This window comes from Arvicola amphibius, chromosome 9, assembly GCF_903992535.2.
Source record: "Arvicola amphibius chromosome 9, mArvAmp1.2, whole genome shotgun sequence".
NCBI classification, from domain to species: domain Eukaryota; kingdom Metazoa; phylum Chordata; class Mammalia; order Rodentia; family Cricetidae; genus Arvicola; species Arvicola amphibius.
Genome location: NC_052055.2, coordinates 34,285,146 through 34,308,898, shown reverse-complemented (window position 1 = coordinate 34,308,898; position 23,753 = coordinate 34,285,146). Strand labels below are relative to the sequence as shown.

Genomic DNA, 23,753 nt, shown 5'->3' with positions numbered 1-23,753 from the left:
ATGCCCATCTTCCTCTTGAAGTAGATTGGTGTTGCCAGAAGCAGACGTGTCTCATTGTCATGAAAAACCCTAAGTTATTAAAACATTAAATGCCATGTTCTGTAGTCTTTGAAAGATATGAAGAATGCCTATCTGAAATATATCTATGCACATCTAGAAAATCTGACATGACTACAAACTTGACTATTATTGATGATTATCCATTAACAACCTATATTTCCTAATTATACATTCCATTCTGGTCTAGCCTGGCAGCCCATATAATGAAATGTCTCTCTGTACTTAGCTCCTTTACAGTCAAAAATTTCAAAGAAAACACAATAAAATACATCATCCAGACTCTCTGTGAATTTTCCATTTTTACGTGGCTTATTTTTACTCTATCACTTACTTTATTCTGTCTCTTTAAAGACTTTACCCTTTTTAAGGCATTAACTTTATTCTCTGTATATTTATTTTTTCTCTCTCTCAAGCCTACGTATATTCATCCAACATTGTGAGCCATTTAAAGGTCTTTTCTGTCTGAATCTGTCCTATTGTGAATCTGTAATTCTTTACTATCCAGGAGCACTTCTTAAAAGGTTAAGCACTTAAAAACTTAAGTTGCACTGTGTAGAGATAATACGGTACCGCCTGTTTCCAGCCAAGTCTAAACCTTACTGCACTGTTATCATGGTAATTACAATAGATCCTGCCTGAGATCAGCACAATTCAGCATGGCGGAGCAGAGCCAGAGCTGCTCCTGCCTCAGTCATTTGGTGCCCCTGAGCTGCACACAGTTCCAGGCACAAAGCAGTCCACATTGGAGCCGCACTCAGCAGTTTAATTCTGAGACTGAGCGTGCAGCACAGAAACTCTTTTTATCCAAGTTACAGCCAAATCTGATGCACAGAGCACTGCGCAGCCTGAAAACATCTCTCTATATGGCGGCAGAAATCCGCCATGCTCTCCCGCTCGCCTAAGCCTGATTCCGCCATCTGCCCAGGTGCAGGCAGGGAGCAGGGAGCCATCGGCCCGGTCTCAGCACACTCTCCTTCCGATCCCAAGCGGGAACACAAATATCCAGGCCCACAAAAGCCATTGAAATGCTTTAAAGCCAGAGTTTGCACTGGCAGCACAGCGCAGGAAGCCACGTTTTAAAATGACTCAGCTTTTTCTCTGCCGCTTTTGCCGAAACAGGAAATCTCTCTATGGCAAGTCCAGGCAAACAGCAAAAAGCTGTGTTAAACTCTCTCTCTCCTTTATTTAAAGCCCTCTCAGGTTTTTAAGTAGATTTAGTCACCACGTTGGAGCGCCAATCTGTAGAAGGAAGCGGCGGGGCTGCGTCCAGCCACCCGGCCGCCGGCTAGCTTTACACCCGAAATAATTACACGGAAACTGTATTCTTTTAAACACTGCCTGGCCCATTATCTGTAGCCTCTTATTGGTTAATTCTCACATCTTCCTTTAACCCATATTTAGTAATCCGTGTAGCACCACGAGGTGTGGCTTACCAGAAGAGATCTTAACCTGCGTCCATCTCAGAGAGGAGAATCATGGTGACTCACTATGGCGATGGAGGAGAGTTATCTGTCTATGTTACTTTCATTGGTTAATTAATAAAGAAAACTGCCTTGGCCCTTTAAGAGAACAGAAAATTAGGTAGGCGGAGTAGACAGAACAGAATGCTGGGTAACAGGAATGGGGAGACGCTTCAGGCAGTCGCCATAGTGAGCCACCATGATTCTCCTCTCTGAGATGGACGCAGGTTAAGATCTCTCCTGGTAAGCCACACCTCGTGGTGCTACACGGATTACTAAATATGGGTTAAAGGAAGATGTGAGAATTAACCAATAAGAGGCTACAGATAATGGGCCAGGCAGTGTTTAAAAGAATACAGTTTCCATGTAATTATTTCGGGTGTAAAGCTAGCCAGCGGCCGGGTGGCGGGACGCAGCCCCGCTGCTTCCTTCTACAGGGACTGGAGTCAGAGACAGATGGCTGATGGGTACCAAGATGGATGCCTAGCACAAGACAGTTTCTTTGTTTTTTTGTTTGTTTTTTGTTTTTCGAGACAGGGTTTCCCTGTAGTTTCTAGAGCCTGTCCTGGAGCTAGCTCTTGTAGACCAGGCTGGCCTCGAACTCAGAGATCCGCCTGCCTCTACCTCCTGAGTGCTGGGATTAAAGGCGTGCGCCACCACCGCCCGGCCACAAGACAGTCTCTTTAGCCATCATACTTGGACACAGGACATGTCCTGCCATGTACCGGTAAAGCATCCCCATGTCACCCAAGAGGAGCAGGTTCACCCACAAGCTTTATTGGGGCGTGTGCTACTCATGGTAGTGCACCCTCTGGTGCTGGATGAGCTGGGAGCTCTGGCCAAAAGCCTTGCCACAGGTGCCACAGGCGAAGGGCTTCTCACCCGTGTGAGTCCGTAGGTGCCGGAAGAAGTGTGACCGACCTCGGAAGGCCTTGCCGCAATCTTCGCACTTGTAGGGCTTCTCGCCGGTGTGAATGCGCTGGTGTTCGATGAGCACGGAGCTCCAGATGAAGGCCTTGCCACACTGGCTGCAGACGTACGGCTTCTCCCCCGTGTGCAGCCGCTGGTGCCGCACCAGGTTGGAGCTCTGGCTGAAGGCGTGGCCGCACTCGCCGCACTTGTAGGGCTTCTCACCGTTGTGGATACGCAGGTGCTGCGTGAAGTGGGAGCTGTGGCTGAAGGCCTGGCCGCACTGGCCGCACTCATAGGGCTTCTCGCCCGTGTGGATGCGGTGGTGCTGCATGAAGCCCCACCAGCTCCCAAAGCGCTTGCTGCACTCATGGCAGGTGTAAGGCTTCTCCCCGGTGTGGATTCGCTGGTGCTTCAGCAGCAGAGAGTTGTACTTGAAGCTCTTGCCACAGGCCTCGCAGCGGTGTGGCTTGGCCTGCCGGCAGTTGCGCCCCAAACTACTGCCCAACTCTGCAGCCTTCTTGGCGCTGTCCTCGGTCCCTTGGGCTCCCTGTGGCAAGAGCACCATGTGCCAAGTGTCCCTTTTTTGAGAGCAGGGCAGGGTCCCTGGAGGCAGGCCTGCTGACTGTTCCAAGGTACATCCCTGGCCAAAGCTGTCCCCACGCTTAGACATGCTGGGAAGGCTCTTCAAGAAGCCCCTCAGAGCCCTTCCATCTGAGGCCAGGCCATCTCCAGGACTGTGGGAACTGAGAGAGGCTGGAGTCTTCTTAGGCTCCCACTCAGAGTCTGAAAGGAGAAATGGCAGACGGCTCCCAGCCTCACCCCTACTGTGGCATTCTAAGAGCTGAGGCCAGGGAAAGCCTGAATGGGGACTATTCAGAGGGTGAGGGATGTGGCCGGCCTGAAGACTTATAAAGCCCGTTTCAGGAGCAGCTGGGCCCCGTCAGCTGGAGGCTCTGAGCCTGGGCAGGAGCCTCTCTGCTGGTTCACTGCACCTGAGATGCCTCTCAGAAGGGAGCAGGAAGTACAGGTTGCTACTAAGGGCTAGCAAGGACCTGGAACTTACAGAGCTCTGACAAGTAGTCCTTCAGGCTGAAATGCTGGGCAGACACTCGTCTTAGCCCACAAACCTCGGGTGACAGGAGTGTCTGAGGCTGCTCTGCCAAAGGGATGGGGTCTGGATGATCCTAGGATTCACTCTTCCTATGGAACTAGCCATGGCCTCAGCATCACAGCCAAAGCCCTGTCCACCCAGCCTCTTTGGGCTGACAAAACTGGTAGGCAGAGTCCCAGCAGGATGGCCCTGACCCTCAGCAGATCCAGGGACGTGATGAGTGTCACATCCAGCTGGGGTCTCCCAAGGCTGCCTAGGGTGGGACAGGGGCTGCTCACTCACCAAGCCAGGTGTCTCTGCTGACCTCCACTTCCTCTTGGAGGTCCAGGTCTGCTGCCTGGGAAGGCACCTCAGGACTGGAACAGGGGGAGCCTGGAGGCAGAGGACCAAGGATCATGGCCCATCCTCCAGAGGGCAGCATTCCTGACTCTTCCCTCTTTCCTGAACCCAAGAGTAGGGCTCCAAGGCTCTAGGGCCAAGACCCTAACACACAGGATACCCCTCACCTACCTAGCATCTTCCTGTGCCCTAAAAGAGAAGATCAGCCCAATGTGATACCAATGCCCTGGCTTCCCCATTGAGGGAGTCCTCCGGAGGCCTGGCTTTGGGAACTCATTCTCCCTCAGTTCTGTAGGCGAGCACAAGTGGCCCAGATGGCTCCTGTGCTCATCCCATGCTGGCTGGTGACCTTGCTGACTCTGGTCTGGCTTCCTTCCCACCTATCAGTGCTCCTGCAGCTGCCCCAAGGTCCCATCTTCTCCGTTCTCAGCACCACAAGCCAGCCATGGCTCCTGGTCTGTGTCTGCAAGTTCAGAGAGGTCCTAGGACTGTTTCATCCCCTACAGCCAAGCCAGGCCTCCTGCTTGGGAGGTTAGCCAGGGTGGTTTGGAGCCTTTCCTGTAGGTCCCTGGCACAGGGACCCTTGAGTATTGTTTGCTTATGCTTTTCCTGTGTTCCTCACCTCACGCTACTCCCAAAGGAGAGGACCTTGAAATGACTGCGTGCAAAGGTGACTCTGCCGATTGCTGGGACCTAGATGTCCTGGATGGGCCTCTTTGGGCGCCCAGGATTCCTAGGAGACCTGAGAACACAGTCAGGTTTCAGAACATTGGGGTCTTCTCTGGTAAGGAATCTGGAATGAGCCTGGAGTGGTCTAACACATGGTAATCCCAGAGTCTCAGAGGTTGAAGCAGGGAGACCTCAAGTTTAAGGCTCGCCTGGGCAACACTGTGAGATCTCTGCCTCAGCGAAAACAAAAGACAACAAACAAAAAATGGAATCCATGGGCCTCCAAGCAATGAAGCAGCAGCAGAATGGTGCTCGGGCTCAGTTCTACCTGCACTTGCTGGCAGCTAGGAAGCAGGCAGAGAGCCTACCTATCCCTGCATATCTGTGCAAGGGATGACTGCCATTCCCTCATCTGCCTCTGACCCTCAGGGCCTTCCCAAGCTCCACTATGACTTGGTACAAAACAAAACAAATCTCTTCCACCAACAACTCTACCTTACCCAGAATCCACGTTTACCCCTTTGGGTCCCTGTTGTTCACAGGCCCACCAGGAACAGCACAGTGCTGTAAGGCCCTGTCCAAGAATTGTCCTTGTGACGGGCAGAAGAGTCCTGGAGCCAGGCAGCAAATAGGACAGGGCTTGGGGCTCCTATCTGGTCTTGGGCTGTGGGACCTGAGGGAAGCGAGATCTCTGTCCTTATCTGTGAGTGCCCATCTATGAGCTGTGGCTGGTCTCGGCATCACCTAAGAGCCTGGCACAGAACACAGCTGCCCTCCATAAACCTCAGCTTCACTGTATCAGCCACCAGAATGCTAGAGCTGCAGAAGAGCCGGTCACACGTGGGCTCTTATCTTCACTGGCTCTACCTCATGGGAGCAGTGGGGCTTCCTATGAGCCTCAGGGATGAAGCCTCTGGATGACATGACCCCGAGACCTGAGGTGTGCTCAGTGGTATGACAGGGTCAGGACCCCTTCTACTTTGACTGATGAGGCCACCCTACTGGCATGAAGCAAGGGCAGCAGCTCCATTCCTGCAAGTCCTGAGGCAAACTCATCCAAACTGGCCAGACAAGAGTCCTGTCTCTCTTCCTGGCCTGGGACATGATGTCAGAGGGAGAGCTTCTCTTCCTAGCACAGGGCCCATGCTGAGGCCATTTTTCCTTCTATACTGAGGAAGAAACATCCAGGGGTCTGTCCCCAGGGAGGAAGAGCATGGTCACAACCATTGCTGCCATCCATCACTCCCTCGGGGCTTTTCCCAGCAGCCTCAGCACTGAAAGAGCTACTCAAGTGGCCCCTCCCTTCCTTGGGTGGCCAAGACCCAGGTCAGCCCAGTCTCATAGGGGTAGGGCAGAGGGGCACAGTAGTCTGGGGCAAATACCGTGAGGATTCACATGGTGCTGGTCTCCAGGTGTCCCTGGTGATGATAGACTGCTGGGTGACAAGGCAGGAGTGGACTCCTCAATGTCCTCTAAGGTTGCCATCTTCCTGAGACCTGCTCAAGGAGTATGCACCTGGGACCTATGGAAAACGAAAGCCAAGGTAGACGAGGGGGTGGAGGCTGTGGGTGGAGAAGAACATCACGTCCACTTTCTGAGCAGCCCTAGGTGATTCTTAGCTTCTCTGCTTAGCACGAGAAGGTTGCCAAGAAAAGGCAGGTGAACTTCTGGGGAGTTGCAGGGCCCAGTACAAGGGGCCTACTTGCTTATTCGGTGTGAAACCCCTCATTGGTCCTGGAAGCATCACCAGCAAGCCAGAGTGGCCTGGAAGCTCTTCTCAATAATGTATCCTAAATGTTCTTCCCAACAGAGCCTGCAGAGAAAAGCTTGCTTATTCTTCCAGAGAATACTCCTGCACCACAGTTGGGGCTTTGGGATTATGAGGCGCGAGAACTCTAAATCTATTTTTTTTGAAAACTCTAACTCTAATTTTTAAAGGGGCGACTCATGAAAATAGGAAGGGATACATTCCCAGAGGGAAAACTTTTCCTCAGATCCTGAAGACCCTGAGGTTGTAATCCCCGAGCCCAGATTTTCCACCGCACCATCCACAGGTGTGTGTGTCAAAGGCACATTGGTTGAATGCTCGCTTAGCATGCGTGACTCCTTGAGCCTATCATGATTAATCCCCAGCACCACAAAAACTGGGCGTGGTGGAGCATGCCTCTAACTCCAGCAGTTTGGGAGGTAAAGGCAGCAGAAACAAGTTCGAGGGCATCCTTGGTTACATAGCAAGTTCAAGGCCAGCCTGAGCTACAGGACTAGAGAAAATTTAAGAAGGGGAGATTTTTCCTTAATTTGGTTTGCCATAAACGAATGAAGGCCAAAGAGATAGGCCGGTTTTCTTCCACGGTGACACGGGCATAAAGGATGACAGGGAACACATATGGGGCGAGGAGCAGCAGCACCGCCGGGAGAAGGCGGAGGCGCTGGGTGCCGGCGCGGGATGGACGCTGTGGCGCCACCCTACCGGGTCCCCCAGGTTGAAACCACGCAAGGTCAGGGGTCGACCGGAATCTCGGCAGGGGAAGCAAGCGGACAACCGCGCGGATGAACCGACAAGTCCAGGATCGACCCACTAGGAGGGGCGATCACTCACCTTGCGAGCGGGAGGAGACCGCCCGCGCGTTGGCCGGAAGTGCTCCGCCTCCAGGAGGCCCCGCCCCCAATTCCGGGACGCTCTGGACCTCGGAGGACCTCGCCTTGGTGGTCTCTGGGGGGCTCAAATCCTTTATTCTGTGTAGCTTCTCCTCGAAGGGTCTCTACCCTGTGGCCTAACAAAGATCCGTCTGGAGAATCTTTTCAAACCAGCCGAAAAGCCCGGCAGAGACCCTCGTCTCCGCGAGAGGAAGAGGCGTCAGAGCCCTGGCGTTGGGCTGCGGAGGATTTCGTATCGGTACTGGAATTGGCCCCAACCGGGACCTCACAAGTTGTTTCAGACTGCAGCTGACCTTACACAGCCTTGCAGACTTTGTCAGGGGTGCGTCCTCGCATGTGGTTGTAAGAATTCTCGCTGCGATTTCGTAACCAGCACCAGCATCAGGACCGAGGAAGCTGCTATCCCTTGTGACTTAGCTACTGCCAATTAGGAGTTCGAGATCACGGGAAAAGACCTCCAGACTTAATTCAAATTATAATTAAGCACCCTCCCCCCCCCCCCCCCCACACACACCGCATAGACAGGGTTTCTCTGTATAACAGATTCCTAGCTGTCCTGAAACTCGCTTTGTAGACCAGGCTGACCTGCCAACTCACAGAGATCCATCCCCCTGCCTCTGCCTCCCCGCTGAGATTAAAGGCATGTACCACCACAACCGGCTCCAAGCAAAACATTTTAATGCTGCTAGCAGGGCTATAGTATCTAACCTAAATCAGAGATGTGCTGCCCAGAAGCGGGCACAGTAAGAAGGGATTTAAAAGAGAAAAACCATAGGAGCGTATTGTGCCAGGATTCGATTAGATGGTCAGGGTGAGTTCCAAATAGTCCTTGAATGTCTGCATAAGCACATTACAGAAGCCAAACCAGCAGTTAGTCATACCATAGCAGGCAGATGGGGTGGGGACGGAGGCGGGCATCAAGGAGTCAGGGTCATCAGACAAACAGCTATTAGGTTGGATGCCTAGCAAAAAATGGTTTCTTTAGCCATCACACCAGACACTTGTGATCCCTGTGGTTAAAGTGCGAGGGTCTCCACCCCCACTCCCACTCCCACCCAGGGAGATTCCCCAAAGAGATATTAATCTCACAGCCTTTGCACTCCGATGGTTGATGTGGAACCTCCATGCTTGGTGCTTGGATTTACAGCCTTAAATGCAAAGTAGTAGGGGAAAAAAAGGTTAGCTGGGTTTGTTAGGTTAGAAAAATGGGACACACTCCATTTGTCCACTCAGCAAAACGCTACCCAGCTGGGCCTCCAGAGCCGGTTCCTTCTCACCCAGCCATCACATGAACTCCCCAAGCTTCCCCAGGCAGAAGGGCTAGTTAACCCCAGAATCACTTACATGAGGTTCTGGGAACCCTTCCTGTACACATGACTGGTCAGTGTGTAACAGGCCTCCAGACGTTAGCACAACTGAGTCCGTGATGGAGGTACCATTTCAGGACACAAAATTAAGCATGTAGACACCACCCACCTGCCTAAACAAAAGCAAAGACCTAATCCAGCAAAGGCCATACTTCTGGAAAAGTCTCTATTTAAATGCACTAATTTTGCTTTTTGGCTTCTGTAGTTCTGCCTCTGGCTTCTTGTTAACTGAAGTGTGTCAACCCAGAACATGGCTTTTGTGCTTAAAAGCTCATCCTGAGAAAGACACAGGCTACCCTGGAATCCTGAACACCCAGGTGTAGTAGTATCAGGCTATTGGCTTAAACCATCTTCAAGCAGTCTTCCTGGGTAGATACCCCACGACATTTCCGGAGGTCCCACAGAGATCCCCAGAGACCAGACCTAGAAACATTGGGTCTCAGATTTCCTCAGAGTCAAAAAGAGTGCAGTGACCAAGGAGCTCCTACAGGATGGGAAGCCTGAGATGTCCCAGGTCCCCAGGACTCCCTTTGATCAGTCCCTGCCTAACGCTGTCATTGGTCTGTCACCTCTGGAGGTTAAGACTGGTTAAGAAGCTTCTGTTTGGACATATAAGAAAGGTCGGATGTGGCTGTATCCAGGATCCATGTGAGACATCACTGGATTCCTCCTGGCTATTCAAGGGCATGAATGTGTGGTGGCCACCCCTGGTTGTCTTTACTGTGTGTCTCTGTGTGTGTGTGTCTTTGTCTGCCTTTCCATTGTTTCTGACAGTTCTGTTTCACCACGTTGACCAGTGGCTTTCTCTGGTGTAAGATGCGCGCGCACACACACACACACACGCGCGCACACACACACACCCATCAAGAACTGTGCCTCTTGTGGGGGACCGAATCCTTTTGGTTCTGCCAGGTTTCCCAGAGAAACCAAAACCAAAACAAACCAAACAAAACAAGAAAACAAACAAAAATCAAACCCTCCGTCTGTCCCACTTCCAGAGCACCGGCTGGTTTGTTTCATCCTTGAGTCCTGCTCAGGATTCCCATGCGGGGGTGGGGAGGGTCCCCACCTCTCATCCAGGGCCTAGCCTGTCATCCAGGAGCCCCTGCCACCAAAGCAGCAAGCACACGGGGAGGGGGAGATCGTTTCCCTGAGGTACATTCCCTCTGCTCCCCAGCCTATTCTAAGCAGCCCAAAGGAATGGTAAAAACGAAGCTACACTCCTTCCTATTTTATGACTTAAGTCTCCATTTCAACCAAAAATCATCATTCTTTGGGGGAAAAAAAGGGTAAAAAAACTGCTCCCAGGCTGGGGGTGATGGGTGGGGCGGGTGACGGCTGGTCACTGCCGTACAATGCAGCCTGGTAGCGTAGATTGTTCCCTTCTGTTCAACACTGATCAAGGAGATTTTAAACAATGTTCACCGGGTCCTTTTTGTTTTGTTTTGTTTTTCGAGACAGGGTTTCTCAGTCTAACAGCCCTGGCTGTCCTGGAACTTGTTCTGTAGACCAGGCTGGCCTCAAACTCAGAGTTCTGCCTGCCTCTGCCTCCCGAGTGCTGGGAATAAAGGCATCTCTGCACACCCTTAATACTAACGTTCAACACGCCCAGCTCTGATGATTTGAAGCAGGCATATCTGGAGTGACCAGTGAGAGACTATAGACAGGGCTTGATTTTACTATATAGCCAATTTGTGTGTGTCTGCAGATGGAGGCAGACAACCTGAACAGCTTCAGAAGTATCTTTTTATGAAGTCATCAGGTTGCAGAATTTAAGTATCTGTAATCTAGAGACTGTTACACAGAAAACTGTAAAAACAAGACTTCTATGGGAACTCAGAAAGTGCTGGCATCAGCTTACTTTTGTTTTTAGAGATTTTGTTTTGTTTTGTTTTGTTTTTGAGACAGGGATTCTTTGTAGCATAGTCATCTGTCTTGGAATTAGCTCTGTAGATCAGGCTGGCCTTGAACTCACAGAGATCCACCTGTCTCTGCCTCCCAAGTGCTGGGATTAAAGGTGCGCCAGCACCACCCGGCTAGATTTTTAAAAATCTATTATATATACAGTATCCTATCTGTATGCATGCCTGTGTTGTGCCCATGTCACGAGACCCCCAGACAAGACCACCACAGAGCCAGTATCCAATGCAAACACACAGGGGTTTATTGAAACAAGTCTTGACTTGGGCAGCAACTCAGCACTCGAGAGACTGAGCAGCCTTGGGCATTTACAGGCTAGAATTTATAAAGGGAAAACCACAAGTGGGTTACAAGCCTTGTCAGAAGGTCTTGGGGTAGTTGACTTTTAACCTGATTGGTTGTGGTGAGGGGAAGTACAGAATTGAAGGGTAAAGGAGTTAAGAATACATCAGGCATGGTTGAGGCATGTGGTTAGTGGCTGTCATCAACCATACCCTCATCAGTCAGACCCAGGGTGGAGTTCTGCTCCTTTCAGGAACTTGGAAGAACTTGGGATCATTGAGAGGGCATAAGAGGGTGATCTTAGTTTAATTTAACCTTCACACCTGCAGGTCAGAAGAAGGCACCAGATCACATTACAGATGGTTGTGAGCCACCACTGGGTGCTGGGAACTGAACTCATGACCTCTGGAAGAACAGCCAGTGCTCTTAACCTCTGAGCCAACTCTTCAGTCAGTTTTTACAGTTTTTTAAAACCATATCCAGTAAACTTACAAATTTCAAGGCACAGAAAGTTTATATAATAGTCTTTCAAGTTGAGATATTTTATATTTTAGCAAAAGTTTGAGAGTTAAATAAGACCAAGGAAAGGAGCGTGAGAGAAGCAGCAGTCATTCCCGTTGCAGCAGTCACTCTTCAGCTGTTTTAAAGCACCCAGTGTCTCCTCCTGGGCTGCTGGGTTTTCCTTTCCCTGTCAGGCAGGAGACCTGTCTGCCCCAAGACAGAGATTTAGGAGAAAACTTTTAAACAGGTATGCTTGGGTCAGGAGAGGAGGGCCATAACCCAACTCCAGAGCCAGCTTTTAATAAAGCAGAATGGCATAAAACAATACTTCAGTATTATCCATTCCCAAGATGCCTTGTTGTGAGATATTTGTTTACACTATTCAAAGGTGTGTATTCATGATTGGTTTAACAAAGAGCTGAATGGCCAATAGCCATGCAGGAGAGAATAGGCGGGACTTCCTGAGAAAGAGAGGAACTCAGGAAGACTCTAGGTGCATGAGAGATGCCAGCAAGATGTGGAGAGAGTCAGTCATACAGAACGGAAGAGAGGTAAAAAGTCAAGTGGCAGATTGAAGATTAATAGAAACAGGCAAATTTAAGTTAGAAAAGCTAGTTGGGAACAAGCCTAAGGTAAAGGTCAAACTTTCGTAATAATAAGTCTCTGTGCATATTGTTTGGGAGCTGGCAAAGTCTAATTACATACCCGAATCCCTGCAAAACTGAATCCACTGACCAGAGCAAGCAGAAAATAAAGCTCAGAGATAACAATTCATGGGAAACCCACAGGACTTAACAACAGGTTCAGTGAACCAGTGAGAGGGGCAGAGACAGAACTGAACAAGACGGCAGTGGTGGCGGTGGAGGTGCAGTGGGAGGCAGCCAGGAGTAGTCAGCCTTGTGGAAATCCTGAAAAAATGATGTTGCACGCAACCCATAAGGGTCTTAGCCATGCTTGGTCCAGCTCCCATGAGCACACCAGAAAACATAAATCCATCAGACAAAAGCAAACAAGAATGTTCACATGGAGACTAGACAGACATGTGGTGGCCACCTTCACTCATATATGCCAGAACCAGGGAACAGGATGGCGTCTCCCATTCTGTCCCTGGAGAATGGGTCTATGATCATATCTCATCTCCCGTGTTTCCCCAGATGTCAGGACTTCCAGACCAGAACTCACTAATTGGCCTGCACTTTAAATGTACATTGGTCAGCAAGTTTTACTTTTTTGTTTGTTTCCAAGACAGGGTTTCTCTATGTAGCCCTGGCTGTCCTGGAACTCACTCTGTAACCCAGGCTGGCCTCAAACTCACAAAGATCCACTTGCCTCTGCCTCCCGAGTGCTGGGAATTCACAAATTTGCAGTAGTCACAGTCTGGGAGTCCCAGGGGCCTCCAGGTCCACAATGTACTTGTCTCCATTTAGGGCTTGTTCACCCCTAGGGTCTCTGCATGGAGGTTCTTTCCCGTTTAGAGTTTATCCCCAACTAGTGACTCCTTAATTTGTGGCAGCCACCGTCCTGGGCTTCCCCAGGCTTCCAAGTCCACCTTGGACTTGCCCCCACTTAGGGACTATCCCAAGACCCCTATCCCTGAGTCTGGGGTATCCCAGGGATCCTGGATGAGTCCCCAAAATGTCATGGAGCTTAAGACCTCCAGGAAAGGACCACAGACTCAATCTGGATTATAATTAGTTAAATTTATTGAAATTGCTAGCAGGACAACAATCTCTGAGCCAGACTAGAGACTGCTGGGTGAAGGGGGTGAGGGGAGGATTCTTAAGGCAAAACCCACAAGAAGACCTTGAGTATCTGCACACGGAAGCCAGGAACCGTTCTGTCTGCCAAGATTAGGTAGCCAAGGAGAACTCAAATAGTCCTCGCATGTCTGCATAAGCAGGTCACGGAAGCCAAAGAGCAGTCAGTCATATCATGACACGTAGATGTCACGGCACAGCTGTGCACTTCTGGGTGGAGGTCACTGAGTCAGGGTTACTGGGAACTTATCTTCAGGGACTGGAGTCAGAGACAGATGGCTGATGGGTACCGAGATGGATGCCTGGCAAAAAATGGAGTTTCTTTAGCCATCAAACTATCAGTGCCTCCTGGGCCTTTAATTCTTGTTCTGATTGGATTAATGGTGGGCTCCTGTACCTTAAACTGTTTGGCCAATTATGTACAATTTGGTAAAATTAGTGGTCCTTAGGACCAACTATACTTCTTTAGAGCGGGGTAAGTCCATGATTTGACTCATTCACTAAGACCAGTAGGGAATGTAACATGTCTCCAGACCTTCTTGGGCCCCCAAACCTTAGCACAGCTGACTCCATGATGGAAGCACCATTTAGGCCACAAAACTCAGCATGTAGACAGCACCAGTTGACAAAAACAAAAGTAAAGACATAACCATCGAAGTCTACAGTTCTGGGAAAGTTTCTAATGTACTAACCGGTTTTTTTTTTTTACTTCTGTGGGTCCGCTTCTAGGTAACCGTTCTTGTTAACTGAAGCATGTCCACTCCAGGACATGGTTTTTGTGCTGAAAAGCTCACCCTGAGACATTCTTGGTGCTAAACCGGGATCCTGAACACACGGTGTAGGTGCCATCCAGCTAACAAAGACTTTCTTTTGGTTTAAACCCATGTCCTAGTCTTCTCTGGTGGACACCCCACAAGTGGAGGCCTGATGTCCAAGATAACCTAAGGAGGTGCTATCAAAGGAGGGAGAGGTGATAGGGAGGTGACAGGTTCAAAAGAAGTAGTGGGTGCCAAGGTCTTGAGATATGGGAAGAGTATCGCCAGTCACCTGGACCTGAGAGAGCAGGCAGGCTGGAATGTGGTAAGCAAGGGTCAGACAACGGTTCTAAAGCCACTCCAGAACTCGGATTTCATTCTAACTGTACTGGGAGGCACTGAAACGCTTGAAGGGGAGGGATATATTTTTTTAATTTTCACACACACACGCACGCATGCATGCACGCACAACTGTCTTGCCTGTTTGTATGTCTGTGTACCACTTGCATGCCTGGGCCTACAGAACACAGGAAAGGGGACAGATCCTCTGGAACTGGAGTTACAGTTGGTTGCGAGCTGCCATGTAGGTGCTGAGACTCAAACATGGGTCCTCTTGAAGAGCAACTGGTACTCTTAAATCACTGAGCCATCTCTCCAGCCTGCCTTCCTTTTTTTGAAAATGCTGGGGATGGGACCTGAAACCAGGGTCTCAAGTCTGCTGTGTGTGTTTCATTATTGGGCTAAACCTCCAGATCCACCCCCACCCCATCCCATTTTTGAAATGGGGGTCTCACTATTGTTAGCTATTCTAGATCTTGAAAGCTCAAATGATCCTTTTTCCTTCATTTTAAGGTTAGTCTTGGGGCCGCAGGAAAACACATCAGAAAAGGGAAGGGCTCCTCCTGCTTCTGCTGACTGTGAGCCCAGCTCGGTCCCTAGCTTCAGTGACAACACGGCACCAATGCTGCCTGCTGCTGTGGGGGGCTCACCTGTGTATTATGAGGTCTGGCCAAATCCTGGCACAAAGCTGTCCCCAGGCACTGTTAAGTGTCCCTTGTTGAGAACAACTGCCATAAACGGAGGATGCATGGATGATTCCCAGGACCCCTGCTACAGACACTCAACAACTAGCCAAACCCTAACCTGGTATCCTAGTATCTGGGGTCAAAAAGGGAGACGATGCCTTGCTGCTGTAGAGCCTCTACCCTCACCCCATCGTACAGCAGGGACGACTTTTCTCGATTACACACTGTACTCTCGTGAGCATGGTCACTGGAGCATCCCAGGCACTCCCGAGAAACAGTGACCAGCCAGAACCCTGGTCTCGCAGCTCTGTCCCCAGTGGAGGAAGATGGCGGCTTCTTGGAGGGCATCCCTCCACTGTGGGAACTTGACAGAGCACAGTAAGCAGGCTGGAAACACATTTACTTTTATGAGAAAATAGACATCCAGTAGCAGCAGCAACAGCATCTGCTCACAAAACCATGGCAGCTCCTGCAAGGCAATGTGGAGATCAGTGCAGGTGTCCATGGAGTAGGGGGCCACACACGAAGGAAGCCACCGAGTGCACAGCAAAACAAACCGTCTAGTCCAATGTGCACAACACTGACACAGCACCAAGGATGGTTTACATGGAAGAGTTAACAACTGCGACACAAACACCAGACTGGGAAGAACATCTGCTACAACACAACGGGCTGTGGCTGCAGCCCTCAGAGGATCCACCACTCACTGCAGTTTAGCACAGCAGGGCGGGATATGCCCCACGGGGAGTGTATAGGGCATGAGGACACACAGGTGTCTCTCTCTGCACCAGCCAGATAGAAGATGAGGCTCCAGCATATCGTTGATGTGGCCAAGGGAGGTGTTGACAGGCCCGCTGGGTGCTAACAGTTCACGGGTGCCAAGAACCCTCTGCAGGTCCAGAGCCAAATGACTGCAGGCCCAGCTGCAGAGCAATGCCTCACCTAGGTGTTGGCTGGGAGCTGCCCCATGAAAGCATCAGTCCCAGGGGATCTGAGTCAGGAGAGGGCAATCTACTTGTCTTCCTTGAGACAGAACCAGGAAAAAGCAAACATTCAACTCTACTGGCACAATGTTCAGAAGGGGTAGGCTGATAGGGAGAGCCGTCTCTTGGCATAAGGGGAAATGTGGCACAGAGGCTAGTCTCCTTGTCTGCACTGTGCCTGGGGTCCACACCAGAGGGGACCCCCACCCAAATCTTCCCTAGAAGCTACAGCGCATCTGTTCCTTGAGTCAGGGTTCACAGCTTTTCTTCCTCCTCTTCAGGGCATCTTGGTGTCCTAACTCACTTGCACAGGAAGTGCTTGTGTCTTGATGTCAAACTGGAATGGATCCAAAGGTGAAGGAGTGGAGCCCCAGTGTGCCCTGGAGCTACAGACTTCCAGGAGCTGAAGTCGCCAGCTGGAGTCAAGGCTGACCAAGGGTCCTGGGCCCAGTCCAGGGCTATTTCTGACTCTCCCTAGGGTGGCTCCTGACTTCTCACCTGGTTGGGAGGACTGAGGGAATGGATGCCAGTGGAGCTCAGAGCTCTTAGTCACTTGTTGTCAGGCCCTGGCAGTGCTTCTGCTCCAAGTGAGGCTGAGCAGCAGCCACGCTGTCAGAACCTTTCCACAGGACAAGGCCCACCGCGTGTGGCAGCTGAGGTGCTAACAAGTGTGGCTGCCTTGCATGTCTCAGAAGTTTCTGGTTGCGGTTGAGTATGCTTCTGTAATTAGAATACTAATACATTGCTAGAGTGCTCGTCATTGCCCAGGACACAGTTCAAGACATCTAGAAGGTTCTGAACATTTAGTTTGACCCAGGTGGCTGTTCAGAGTGTCTTAATGAAGTAAAGAGCTGGTGCTGGGGACTCTCCAGCAGGCTGACAGTGGGCCAGAGCTAATGGTCTCTTGTGAACGATGTGATGTGGCCACCTTAACTTCAGGGTGGGAACAAGTCCAAGTGTCCTGGAGTCACCCCATGGCATCCAAAAGGCCTCCCTGAGCTCATCTTCCTACAGATTTCCTGTTGCCAGTGGATTCTGTGATGATAGCCTCCCCCCTGGTGCATGACCCCAGTGGGCATCTGCAGTGCCCTGTGGTGGAGGTAGACACTGACTCTCACTTTTCTAAGCTTCTTGCTGGGGAGATCTGTACTAGCAACCTGGAAAAAAAACAAAGAACAGTTTGGGTAAATGAGAAGAGGGCAGTTCCAAATTCACTAGGAGATGGCTAACTGACAGAAATGGGCGGGAAGGGGGGCACAGTTAAGTGCAAGCTGGTTCTGCCAGCTACTAAAAGAAAGCGAAGGGTTCTGAGGGATGTGGGGCTCCAGCCGTGAACCAACACCTAGAGACACACGAGTGCACTCAGCACAAGCAGCAGGTGTGACACCCTCCCACTTCTGCTGGGGCTGTATCCTGACCTCCTCCTGCTTGTTTGGTTGTGCGACTTTTCTCATAATTGAATCTGGGAAAAAAAAGAAAAGAATTCCAACAAGGGTTGGAGAGATGTGTGGGAGGTCCTTCTGTCTATGTGCTGATTTTATTGGTTAATGAATAAAGAAACTGCCTTGGCCTGTTGATAAGGCAGAACTTAGGTAGGTGGGGAAAACTGGATTAAATGCTGGGAGAAGGCAGGCAGCGGGAGAGAAAAATGTCATGGGTCCTACATCAGAGACAGACGTGCTGAAACCTGGTAGGCCACAATCTCGTGGTGATGCATAGATTAATAGAGATGGGTTAAATTAAGATGTAAGAGTCAGCCAATAAGAAGTCAGAGCTAATGGGCCAAGCAGTGATTTAATTAATACAGTTTCTGTGTGATTATTTTGGTTCTGGGTGGCCAGGATGAACAAGTGGCCTTCTCCTAAAGTTAAGAACACTGGCTGCTCTTCCAGAGGTCCTAGTTCAATTCCCAGCACCTACAAGGTGACGAACTATAACTCCAGTTCCAGAGGATCCAACGCCCTCTTCTGGCCTCTGAGAAGACTGCATGCATGTGGTACACAGACAAACATGCATGGAAACACCCAAACACAAAGATAAAGGAAATGACAAAACAGTGTAAAAGTATGCCAACACACAGGGAGACTTGTGCAATAAAACCACAGGCACGAGCCAACGCCACACCTGGGCCGTCTGTCTCTTTCCACTGAGACAGGGTCTCACTATGTAGCCCTGGCTATCCTGGAACTCTTTCTGTACACCAGGCTGGCCTTGAACTCACAGAGATCTGCCTGCCTCTTCCTCCAGAGTGCTGAGATTAAAGGCATGTGTTAAATAAAGGTGGGTTTCTCTGTGTAACAACCCTGGCTGTCCTGGAACTAGCTGTTGTAGATCAGGCTGGCCTCAAACTCAAGAGATCCGCCTGCCTCTGTCTCCTGAGTGTTGGGATTAAAGTCATGGCTTTAGCTGATTCTTTGGAGTTGAGCACTGCCACTCCCATTGCATGGGAGGAAACTGAGGCACAAGGTTCAGCAATATATCCAACATCGCAACATCCAAGCAAGGAGACTTTGGCTTAAGGACTCCTGTCCTGCTCTACCACCTGTTTCCCCTCGGAGATCAAGACACTGGCTATGTTTGGCACTAGGATTAGTGGATCTCTAGACTTGGCAGCTGAGGCTGGCCTACTCTACCCAAAACCAAAATAAAACAAAAAGCATATAAACAACTTGATTCTTCCCAAGAACCCTGGGTGAGGTACAGCTAAGTGGCAGAGCATTGGCCTAGCACTCTGGAATCTGTGCTCCATCCCCAGGACCACAAAAGCAAAACAATGATGGTGAACCCACCTGTCTGCTGGAGGGATGACTCTGCCACCTAGACACTGCTGCAGGTGTCTTCCAGGGCCAACCTGAGGCGAATATGTGACTACATGGCATTCTGTGTCTGGGCCCTGTCCTATACATCCTAAAATGTGGGAAAGACATCAAAGAATTATTTGTAACCAGGTCCAGAAGCAGTCCATGTGGCCAGGTTAGGGAGCAGCTCGGTCGGAGTCAGCTCTGTTTCTCTAAGTCAATGGCTCCTTAAGTGTCCACTCAAAGCAACACTTCACACTGCCAATGACAGGGTTTATCAGAGTTCTGCACAATCAAATTGAATCGACTCAGACAAGTCAGGCACCCCTTGGGTTGTGTTTGACTGATCTAGGCTACTGTAGATTCTGTGTCCACACTGTCACTCTCCTGGAACATCAAACTGCAGAAGGCACACTGACTAGTTCCTTGCCACTCATGGTTCCAGTCCAGTTCCTGCACCCAGGAATCCCAACATTCTTAGCTAGCTTTTCCTTAGTTCTGAAGGACTAAGCCTATATATGGAAAGCTTGAAAAAACCGCCTGCAAGCTCCCTGTGGCTCAAACTCTTCATTTTGCTCATTAAGAATATGGATTAGAAACCAGGTATGGAGTGCATGCCTACAAATCCCAGAATTCTGAAGCAGGAGGTTCATGGTGAGTTCAAGGCCAGCCTGGGCTATAGTTCTCAGCAGCCTGAGCGACCATATCAAGACACTGTCACAAACGTGGCATAGAGAGTTACTATGTGGCTGCAAAGACAAGAACAAGCTGGACAGTGGTGGCGCATGCCTTTAATCCCAGCACTCAGGAGACAGAGGCAGGTGGATCTCTGTGAGTTCGAGGCCAGCCTGGTCTACAGAGTGAGTTCCAGGATAAGAACAAAATCTGGTCCTTACATAAACTGTTACTGACTCCTGACCTGGATTCATGAGGAACGACACTGTGTCACCTGCCTGGTGGTCCTCTCGGTGTGGATGAACACACACTATTTTTGGTTTCCTGTCAATATTGAGGAAATTGTGACTCTGCACCCTCAAACCTTCACGCACATCCTTAAGGATAGGGTTAGAGGCTGTGACCAGGAAGCTACCTTACCACCTGCTAACACCCCAGGTTTCCAATGTCCCAGCGGCATGTGGGCAACTCCTCTAACCCAGAACATGCTGCCTGGGTGTACTATGTATACATCTATGTATATATCTATATCTGATACCCATTTTCTCACAATTTTGCCTTACTGGATTTCCATATTAGATTAAGGCATCCTCTCCCACGGGGATCAAGTCTGGTACAATACTCCTGGGGCCGCCTGCATGAGGAGAGTGCAGTGTGGGAAGACTCTGCCTCAGCCTGCACTTCCTGACAGTGTGCTCATCATCAGCAAACCCAGCTAGGCCAGGCCGGGAGGCACCAGAGACGCTAACTTCAGCTTTCAGGAGGACGGTTAACCTGGTATAGTTGTTATTTTTCTCATCGTTGTGGCAATTGTCTGAAAAAAGCAACCTGAGGTTTCCTTGGCTCCTGGTGTGAAGGGACACAGGACACGATGGTGCAGAGTGTGAAGCACGCAGATGAACCCTTAAGTTTTTAAGTCTCTTAAAGTTGGTTTCTTAAGGCTCTGTGTGTATCTCTACCGCTGCTGTGTGCATGAGGGGTCAGAGGACAATACTGAGGAGTTGGCCCTCTGCTGCCACTTCTACATGGGTTCCAGGACTGACCTCAAACCGCCAGGCTTCTGAAGCAAGTGCCTTTACCTGCTGAGCAGTCTCTCTTCATTTAATTCTCATGGTAACACCCTCATAGACACACGTCTCCTGAGTGATTCTCTATCCAGTCAGGCTAGTCGTCAGATTAACTACAACACCTGGGAAAATAGTCCTACCAGGGAACACAACTACCCTGCACCATTTATTTTTCATGGTTTCTTTATCTGCTGACAAACCTATCTCTAGTTTTTGGCTGGGGACCCTTCTTTCAGGACAGAGTCCTCAAAGATTACAGCTATTATTTTTATTATTTTTTAAAATGTCTGAATCTCTGCTAACTTTCCCCCAACTTACCTTCTAGTCAGCAGTCACTTTGCCGTCCTCAGAACACAGACCTCATAAAGCACCTGGGACAGAGGGCAGGCACAATCACATCACCTTGTCCTGGTGACAGGCAGGACGCGGAACTGACTGAATGGCAGGCTGCCATGGGGCAGGGTCAGTTGTTTCTGAGGGTACAGTGGTGAGGAGCCACAAGACCTAATCTACACAATCTGCCACCATGGTAGGGTGCAGGGGTCCACCGCAGCCACTCTGGGTGGATCCAGGCTCCTTGTCTACGGCGGTGGCTGGGACAAGGGTACACAGTGCGGCACAGTTTCAGGCACTGGGCTGAGCTCAGAGACTGTTGGCTCAGCCACAAGAGAGCAATTTCAGGACCACCTCAGTCATCTGCACAGAGATGAGCAAGCTCTGGTGTAGTCCAAGGGGACCTGGGTCCTCAGAGCTAGTCAGAGTGCTGCCTGCCATCCACCTTAGAGTCGCTAGCCCCCAGCAGACTGCATGGGCCAGGCATCCAGAGCCAGGCACCTTCAGGTGGACTGACAGATGTGTAGTGGATGAGCCAGCAGAGGCCGCAGAGGGAGGCAGTGGCCCTAGCCAACAGGGTGTCACTTTAGCTATAAGTTCTCGGTGACCCAATGCTGTTCCAAAGATGCCCCTGAGTAGGATGAAGTAGTCTGGAAAATGGCTGGAGCTGCAGTAAGCCCCCAGGGAGCACCGTGTCACCACCAAGTGTAGACTCACAGGGTGGAAAGCCTCTGTGGGTTCTCACGTCTGAGAGGTGAAATTTCCTTCTGATGACAGAGACACGGCAGCCAGATGAGCCATCAGTAGCATACTGCATGAGAAACCTAGACCAACATCTGATGTTTGACAAAGATCCATAGTTTCAAGTTGCCCTGCTCAGTGCTTCTTCCTCAGATGACGCTTCCGATGCCGGATGAGGCAGGAGCTGTAGGCGAAGGTTTTTCCACATTCCTCGCAGCCGTAAGGCTTCTCTCCAGTGTGTGTTTTCTGGTGTTTCAGAAGATTGGAGCCACAGTTGAAGGCCTTCCCACACTCCCCACATTTAAAGGGCTTCTCACCAGTATGGATTCTCAGATGTTTGGTGACGTCTGAGCTGTGCCTGAAGGTCTTCCCACACTGGTCGCACTTAAAGGGCTTCTCTCCAGTGTGAACTCTCTGGTGGCGGATGTGGTCTGTCTTGTGTTTGAAGATTCGTCCGCAATCACCACACTCGTAGGGTTTCTTCCTCTGAAAAGGAATAAACACGGGGACGCCCTCAAAGTCATCTTTAAATGAGGCATCAAAGGCATCAAAGATATGCGCCTCGTCTTCGGGACTCAGGACGGGCTGTTTGCGGGGCTTCCGGGGCTTTCTCGCTGACCTCTTGGTTGGCTTTTTTGCCTTAGATACTTTCTCTCCTTTGACAGTGGTCTTTGGCACACCTGCTTCCTCCTTTGGGGCCTGGGTCTTCTTTTTCCTGCCTGCAGGCTTTTCCATTGCTGCTCCCAGAAGTGGGAAACACCCTGAAAGCCAGGGAAGGCTGAGGGCTCCCAGCCAGCGGCTGCTGGCTCGCTCTTTGTGACTTCACTCTGTCAGGGACAGCTCACCACCTCTTGCTTATGAAGCTGCATTTTGGCATCCAGAATCCATTTTGGAATCGTTGTCCTTTTGCTTCTGGGGACAAAAGCATTGACAACAGGTCAAAGGCAGCTCTCGGGGCTGCAGTACCTCCACTGGCCTTCCAAATGCTCACTTGATGAGCTGCTCAGACTAATGTGGACTCCCCAGAACTCCGGTCCACTTCACTGGTCCATAGCACGCTCATCTCTTTGAGTAGTGTTCTCACTGACTCAGCCACTGACCAGGAGACACACCCTGGCCTGAGGACAAGGCTTTCACTCATCCCGCAGAACTCCGTATCCACCATGGACCAATGGCCATTTCCCACCTCCAAAATGGAACCTTCCCTTCCCTTCCTCATCCTCTCCACCTGCCCACTTTGGGACTGTGCATATATCCTGCAACAGGAGGTAACTCCACTGCACACAGCCTGGTTCTGTGCCTGGAAAACTCAGGGCTGTTCTCATAAACCTCAGCAGCCAGCAAACCCCATCAAGACCCCCAAAGGCTGCCCTTGTGCCGCTGAGCCTTTCTTTATGTGAGAAAGGCTTTTCTTTATCTCCAAACCTATGCCATCCCTTTTACCCCTGGAGGCTGAAGGGGTGGGCTATGCTGGGAGTCCCATCCTGCCCCCATGCCTGTCCAAAAACACAGCTGCCACTTTGGGAGCACACTGTGTTTTGTTCTAAGTATGACTGATGCGTGCATATCTAACCCAGCAGATAAAGGTCTTATCTGAATTCGGAGTCCAGGTTCAGCTAGGCATTTGCCTGCACTGTCTGAACGTCAGCGTCTGAAAGTGTTCTGTCTTTTGTGGGACAGCTCAGGAGGAGATATCTGAGAGTCCTTGTCTGACAGGCCCCAGGCTCAGTACCAATTCAAACACCATCACTCCGATGAGAGGAATCACGAGCGGGACCCAGGTGTCTTGTGTTTGCTCACCAAGGCGCATCCTCAGTGAAAACTGAAAACAGACATTAAAACCAAATGCCCCCTCCACTCACAGGCCAGTGCACAGGGGTGGATGCGTGTGATTCAGGCAACTTAGTTCAATGCAGCGGGCCTAACGGCTCAGGTCCATCACAGTGCTGCAGGACCTGGCGGACTCGGAGCTCAAGTCACCCAGCAGCAAGGGGCTTCGCTAGGAAACCCGCCCCATCTTCCCCGCCTCCGGGACCTCCGCAACAACATCGAGTGGCTAGCGGCCCACGGAGAGACGACCCAGAAGCCAATCTTCGCCGGGCCGGGGACACCGAGCGCGCATGCAAAAGGTACCTTGGTAGGTGTCGAGCGCAGACGCCGTGGGCAAGAAGGCGGGTCGGTGGGCAGGCGGGCAACGGTTATAATCCCAACTTGAGCCCGCCACTCCCGCCTCTCCCGCGCCTGAAGGCGCCCGCCCCTCTGGTGCCGCTCTACCTTCCCCGGCCTCTCGGTGGTGCTGCGGCGCGCTCCACAGCCCCGCCCACCGTTCTCATCGGTCTC

The 23,753-nt window shown here is 50.7% G+C and overlaps 2 protein-coding genes across 5 annotated transcripts; both read right to left on the bottom strand.

The window, feature by feature from the left end:
• Positions 1 to 1,971: 1,971 nt before the first annotated feature.
• Positions 1,972 to 7,308, bottom strand: LOC119822955 (zinc finger protein GLI4-like). 4 transcript variants are annotated; one of them, XM_038342638.1, is made up of 5 exons: positions 7,022 to 7,117; positions 6,254 to 6,364; positions 5,934 to 6,073; positions 3,826 to 3,915; positions 1,972 to 3,215 (listed from the first exon to the last, which is right to left on the bottom strand). In XM_038342638.1, the coding sequence occupies exons 3-5, from the start codon at positions 6,034 to 6,036 to the stop codon at positions 2,311 to 2,313; spliced, it is 1,098 nt and encodes a 365-aa protein (XP_038198566.1). In that variant the 5' UTR covers positions 6,037 to 6,073; positions 6,254 to 6,364; positions 7,022 to 7,117; the 3' UTR covers positions 1,972 to 2,310. The 4 variants fall into 4 exon arrangements, with proteins under 4 accessions (XP_038198566.1, XP_038198564.1, XP_038198567.1 ...); XM_038342636.1 differs by lacking the exons at positions 6,254 to 6,364; positions 7,022 to 7,117 and adding an exon at positions 7,151 to 7,308; XM_038342639.1 differs by lacking the exon at positions 6,254 to 6,364 and having other exon boundaries at positions 7,022 to 7,146.
• Positions 7,309 to 14,393: 7,085 nt separating this feature from the next.
• Positions 14,394 to 22,257, bottom strand: Zfp41 (ZFP41 zinc finger protein). The gene is made up of 2 exons (XM_038342654.1): positions 20,658 to 22,257; positions 14,394 to 16,956 (listed from the first exon to the last, which is right to left on the bottom strand). The coding sequence occupies exon 1, from the start codon at positions 22,146 to 22,148 to the stop codon at positions 21,549 to 21,551; it is 600 nt and encodes a 199-aa protein (XP_038198582.1). The 5' UTR covers positions 22,149 to 22,257; the 3' UTR covers positions 14,394 to 16,956; positions 20,658 to 21,548.
• Positions 22,258 to 23,753: the final 1,496 nt, after the last annotated feature.